The sequence below is a fragment of the Chenopodium album genome, chromosome 10 (assembly GCF_948465745.1).
Source record: "Chenopodium album chromosome 10, dcCheAlbu1.1, whole genome shotgun sequence".
Classification (NCBI taxonomy): domain Eukaryota; kingdom Viridiplantae; phylum Streptophyta; class Magnoliopsida; order Caryophyllales; family Amaranthaceae; genus Chenopodium; species Chenopodium album.
Window position 1 is genome coordinate 14,404,857 of NC_137843.1, and position 6,713 is coordinate 14,411,569.

At 36.1% G+C, this 6,713-nt stretch overlaps 1 protein-coding gene across 1 annotated transcript; it reads right to left on the minus strand.

The window, feature by feature from the left end:
• Window positions 1–1,453: 1,453 nt before the first annotated feature.
• Window positions 1,454–6,402, minus strand: LOC145563636 (uncharacterized). Its single transcript, XM_081624072.1, has 5 exons — window positions 6,188–6,402; window positions 4,938–6,008; window positions 4,670–4,819; window positions 3,289–3,474; window positions 1,454–1,801 (listed from the first exon to the last, which is right to left on the minus strand). The coding sequence occupies exons 2-5, from the start codon at window positions 5,958–5,960 to the stop codon at window positions 1,721–1,723; spliced, it is 1,440 nt and encodes a 479-aa protein (XP_081480198.1). The 5' UTR covers window positions 5,961–6,008; window positions 6,188–6,402; the 3' UTR covers window positions 1,454–1,720.
• Between the last annotated feature and the right edge of the window lie 311 nt (window positions 6,403–6,713).

Genomic DNA, 6,713 nt, shown 5'->3' on the forward strand with positions numbered 1-6,713 from the left:
CAACGCGTCTTTCATCATCATTTTCACAAATCTATATATCACCCGTGAGATGCTCGGGCGAAAACCTTGTTACATTCATAAACCATGTGAATTTGTATCTATTAGCCAATTTTGTTGGAGGCGAATAGTTCAACCAACGTGTTGGACCACATTGTGAAAATAATTCGAGTGTTATTTTACGCAGAAATATGCACAATAAATCCAAGCATCGGTCCATAGATTATTTTGGGCTTTTGTGGAATGTTTAGATGGACTGAGTTATTTTTGGGTATAGCTAAAACGAGTGATGTTTCTTAAGCCCCCGACAGTACGTTAGATAGTTGTTTAATACGATAGCAACTAAATTAGTTTTTATTTTCCCCTATTTTCTTATTTTAAAAAGATCATAAGAAAATTAATTTTGTTATTATTCATGTTTTGTTCTTTTAATTTAAATACATTTGTTATTATTGTTGTTATTATGCCTTTTTTTTTTTTTTTTCAAATATGTGATCTCCATTTTACTATCTTAAACAATTTTGACATTAATGAAAGCATGAGAAAAAGTAATGATGTTAAAATTTGAAATTATTATGTACAAAAGTACAAGCAATAACAATGCATTTAGAAATATACTTCCGCTGCTCATTCCAAATTAATTCACACGTTTTTTTAATCACATTTATCAATGTAAAATTTAATCGAAAATATATTTAATTATACAACAATAAAAAAAAAAACTGAAATTAAATAATAATTAATTACATATTGAAACATACATAACAAAATCCCACGACTAGGTTTTATGAATTGATTTCTTGGCGGTAATAAAATAAGGAGCAATTGGAAATTCAGGTATCAAAATCAGCCAGTTTGAGAAAATGAAAATAAAGTAAATTGCAACTATGAATGGGCCCAAACTTGACTGGGCAATGACCTAACAAGTTGCATGATTTCTATTGTATTTCCTGGTCCATTAAAGAGGACAATGACAGCCCAAGAACAAATTAAGTACTCCCTCCTTATTTGCATCACTTTAGATTGCACAAAGTTTTAGGAGAGTAGTATAATATTGTGAGCGGGTGAATAAGTTATTATAATAAAAGTAAGATGGGGACCATGAAAGAGAAAGTATGTAAGAGAGGATAGATATTTTTATTATTTTAGTGGGGACCATGGAAGAGAAAGAAATGATAAAATAAGTTGAGTGGGGTTTAAAATAAGAGAGAAATGATAAAATATAGTATAAAGTTACCAAATATAGAAGTGATGCATTTAAAAAAAACACCCCAAAAAGGAAAGTGATGCAAATAAAAAAAAAACAAAGGGAGTATTTCAACTAGAGACTAGGCCAGTCTCAAGAACTTTGATGATTACAATTGAACAGTTTCTTTCCCTTCTATATTTCAGCAAATCTATCAATCGATTACGAGTTCGAATTTGCCTATCATAGGCTCATAGCTAACAACAAAAATGCAAAGTGATGGACAAACGATGTAAGTCTAATTTAGCATGTCCACATGTTGATTGATGAAATTTTTCCTCAAAAAGAATGACATGCGACATTGGAAAGATACAACCAAGTACAAATAAGTTCCTAAAGCTGTAAATGGATGAAGGGTTATTCAAAACTAATCCTTCTTTTTAGGAAAAGGATGTTACTATGTCCAGAACATGATTTTGTTGGACTTGTAGGGTGCAAACAGCCAATCAGTAATCGAATAAGGCTAAATAATTTTGCTCACTTGTAAGACTTGGAAACCTCCAGCACCAACTTATCCATGAACTGGCATTTTCGATGAAATCCCCAGCCTGGGTTACTCTGCATCACAGATTAATTCAATATTACTACTGTGTATTAACGGTTGAAACCACATTTTTAAAAGAAAGTTCAGCCAGTAGTTAACATGATCATTTAAAAGATTATAAACACTATCATGCAGCTTATTAAAAAAAACACACAATATTATTCTCAAGCATGAGTAAAGCAAGTACATTTCTCCTTGGGTGAAAAACATAAAATTCCTAGAGGGTTCAAGCAGGGTGGGTTGTCCCTCCAAAGTATTGTTTGTTTGCTTGTCTAGGTAGTATCCACTATCCAGTAAATATTGAGTTTCAGGCATATTTAAAAAAGCGTCAGATGCTAGCTGAAACGTTAGCCATCACATGCTTTCCAAACAAAGCTCTGTACTTGATAAAATCTCGATACAAACATACTCACTTGGAAGTTCAAAAGAGATTATGTGCTCTCTTCTCACCCCCACACCCTAGAACATTATTATCTCAGTAGCACAAAAGTGGGGTGATCACCATCCTTTTCACAAAGCTTACATTCATAAAAGTTCTATGCAATAAGACAAAGCAGCTAAATCTATCACATAAGTCCATACTAATGCCCTCTTATAGAATATGTTGGCCTATACGTGCAGCTCTGTAGACTCTCACACAAACTTCAGCCTACTCCTTCCTGTCCCAAATTAAATGTCCTGCTAGGCTTTGGCAATTAAATAATTATAATGGGGTGGCATTTGCATGTTATAATGCGATAAAAATTGAAACTGGATGGAAAAAGTAGCAAGAGAAATAGAAATTTTGATGAAGCGAGAAAAGGTATCGAGAAAGTGAGGTTCTAATATAGCTGTCAAATCAGGGGTACAGGTTGTGTTCAGTTTGGATCCTGGTTGGGTTGGGCTTGCGGGTCAGAGTGTTCATGCAGGTCAGATAAGAAGATGGTTCATTTTGTATTTGGTCAGATTGTTCTCAGGTCAGGTTGATTTTGACAGCCTTAAGGTTCAGGGTGGGTGGATTTTTTTATCTTATTATTATTTTATTTTATTTTTTTTCCATTTTTAGCATATAGCCAATAATATTTACTTAGGAACAGAGGGAGTACGATATAAATAGTACATCTCTCTATCAAAAGCAAAAACATTTACTTTCCTTAATTGTGTAGATGCACGTAGATGAACACTAAGTTTCGAAAAATCCATCCATGATCGACATACCATAGAATAACTGATCGGCATCCCACTTAGAGCCCGGTAGAGATATCAAAATCTATCTCACTTTCTTAGCTGTTATATATATGGACCAACATCTTAACAATTCTGATCTAGTGAAGTAAGAATAGAAAGAGAAAAATAGTAAAAGCAATTTCAAAGCTTATACATGTGCCACGGCAAAGAATTGAAGCTCAAATGCTTAATGCACCACATTTATTTAGCAGAAAGTAAGGTATAATACTGCCAAAGGTTACTCCTACAAAAAATTTACCCTAAAAATGTACTTTGCAAGGGAGGAAAGACCAACCTGAAGTGAGAGAACAGCACGGTCCGCGAAGTGCTTCACTGAATTTGGTGCACTAGGAGGAAGAGTTTTTGCAACTCTTTGCAGTTCTTCATGTTGCTGCTTTGCAGTTACCGTGTCAGGCCCACAATAATGATCCACAATCTCTTTGAAAAGTGGAACCTTCTCCATTGTTTCCTTCATAATTTCCTGATAAAATCCATACAATAGGTTTCAGTAAATAAAAATGGATATTGGACCAGAAGAATAAATTAATCATCTAAACAATTAGCCACGAGGAAAAAACCATTCCAAAATGCTTAGAAATAGAAGATACTCAAGTAACTTAAGAGCTATGCATCTCACTATCTTGCTAGGGAATAAAAAAATCTGCAGTGTAAAGATATCATAGAGAAGACAGGAAAAGCAACTTCTATCTCTAGAATCATACATATAAGTAAGCCAACTCTGTAAAAGAGAATTAAAATCATATTCTGTTGTCAGTCAATGAATACCAATAGTTGAGACTCGATTTCCAATACAGCCATGGAAACCCCCATTATATCCTTAGAAAGACAAACTTGCTCCTTGTCATGGAAACCCCCATTATGGACAAATGGAAAATCAGGTCAGAAAATGCAATTGGATGCCAAATTATGATCATTCCATGGGTCAGCACTCAGCAGTGAATTCATTATTTAAAAAGGCAAATCATAACTTTCAACTTCATTATACGGAATCATTAATAATTATTGTTCACGGATCAGTAGATAGTATGACTAACCGCATTACAGAAATAGAATGAAGAGACACAACTTATGCATAGGAGAAAGAAGGAAGAGTCAAAGATAGAGAAGAGTGGGCAAGATCTGATATGTCAGCCTCAGTGAAGGAACCATGGTCATCCCCAAATACCACAAAGGCTTCAAAAGAGCTAATTCCCATATAACTAGTGCATATACCTGTGTGTGTGTTCAAATTCCTTCTCATCATAACAAGTCTGCTTAAATGATCTAATATCCATATGACTAGTGCATACACCAATGTTTGTATCAAAAAAAAAAAAAAAAAAAAAAAAAAAAAAAAAAAAAAACCCTATGTTTGTCCTAAACTTAATTTCTATCTTACCATGTACGCTTTATCTCACAGTGCAATTAGTGCATATAGAAAATGAAGATGGATGAATGGATGATTTAAAAGGAAGTCAAATATTAATGCAAGGTAAGTGGAAAAGGCCATCTAAGCATCAAGGATTCCATATGCATCAAAATTCAAAGATACAAGAAACAACTTGCATAGATTTTTTCTTAATAAAAAACATTAATACTCATCTACAAGGGATTTAAATAGCATTGAAGAGGACAAGCTAATAGCAGAGCATGCAATGTAGCAGAATAATGCATACCTCCCACTCTTCTTCATTCTCTATTCCCTCATAAGCCATCAAGAATGGCTTCATCTTCTCAAGAGCATCACGAAGAGGAATAGGCGGGTTCTCATTAATATCAGGATTAGTCTCGAAATCTCCCATCAAGTATTCAGGCTCCAATTCGATCTACAATCCAAAGGTGAAGTTAACACATGAAATAGCCTGTCCAAGTAATTATTTAAAAAAAAAAAAAAAAAAAAAAAAAAAAAAAAAAAAAAAAAAAAAAACAAACAGAGGTTATTACCTTAAGGTTGGTATCAAGTGCCTCAAGATACTCATCCTCCTCAGGATCAGGTAAGACATCAGTACTCATTTCTTCAAATGCCTCTGACAGTTCAGCCATCCTGCTAGGTCCAAGTGCCTCGGCTAACTTCTCACCATCTGCATCATCACCCATGGCAAAATTCTCATCATCATCCTCATCCATCTCTTCATCTGAGTCATCTTTTGGTCTTCCAACCCTTCGCCTCCGATCACCTCCTCCTGCAGCACGCCCACCCTCCTTTCCATCGTCACCCTTGGACAAGATACCAACTGCCTTATTTTTCGCCTTCTCTAATTCCTCTTTGGTTAACTTTTTCCTTACACCTGCAGAGCCCGTATCTCCTTTCTCAGATCTATCTCTCCCTCTTCCAGCCTCAGAGGGAGGAGCACCAATTTGCTGCCTTGGCCTAAGATGCCGATTCTCTTCCTTAGCTCTAGTTTCCACAACTGGTCTTCTTTCAGTGGTTCCCCTCCCTGATCCTCCTCCCAATACATTCAGTATATTTTCAGGAAGATTCTTCTCTCCAATGGGTTGACGAGGCATAGAAGCAACTGACTCAGCTTCAAAACTACTACCTGTTGATTCATCCTTCTTAAGAAATATAGGCCTCTTAGGTTGCAAATCCTCTTCATTTCCCGCCTGCTGCACCGGACCACCTCTACCCCGACTTAACCCTAATTGCTGCCCTGGTGGGTTGGGAGCAACAAAACCATTATATGAAGGACGGAATGAGGTACCGTGCCCCCGTCCAGCAGGATGAGGCAACGATTCATCCGAATCATCCAATCCCTCATTTGAACCAGTCATTCCAGCCACAAAATTAAAAGCAGGAGAACCCGAGGCGGCACCTCGGCCACGCCCTCTACCTCCACCACCACCTCCTCCTCCAGAACCATCCCCAGCAGAAGAAAAGGCAGAAGAAAAAACAAGTTTACTTGTCCTCCCAATTGTTGTGCTTCCTACACTACTAGAATTCATAAACAACCCAATTCTTCCTCTCATTCTCACCCCTCTTCCCCTAATTCTATCAAAAATAAATCAAGGGTTCACCTTGCCAATACAAAAAATTATCATCAGTATTCTAATCTAATGCTACAATCAAGTTTTATACATGGAATTGTGCAATTGTTTCAGTCTATAAATCAATTAAAAACAAAATTAAAGCATTGATAATGAGAAAAATGTATGAACTTGAATTAACAAAGTTGCAATAGACAAATGGGGTTTACCTTTGAATATTGAATTTGATGAGGAAGAACCCAGTTTGCAGTTGTTGTACCCGGTTGCGCGGCGTTGGTCGGAGCCGCGATGGTCGCCGGAATGTGGGACGGTGGTTTGGTTGACGGCGGTGGGGAAGAGCTGGAAGTTAGAATGAATTTATTGGATTTTGGAAGTTGAATGAAATGGAGTGACTGCTTACTAGAGAGAGTTTTGAGACATGGAAATCGAAAAAAAAAAAACGAAAAGGAAAAGGATCGAACTCAAGATCTATTGGTAACTAAATTCTTACAACGTACAGTGGATTAAGGGTTGTTTGTTATATACACCCGTATGCACCGTAGAGGCGTACACCCTTGAAAATTTTACTCTAATTTTGATGATTATCATTTAATTATCAAATGAGGAACAAAATTAACCTTGGGTTAGTTGAGTGTACGGTGCACCCGAATGTATATAACAAATTCTAATATGTTAGTGGAATTGATTGGTAAGGATTTTAAATCCCGTACTAGTTTGAATTTGCTTGGTTTGTAG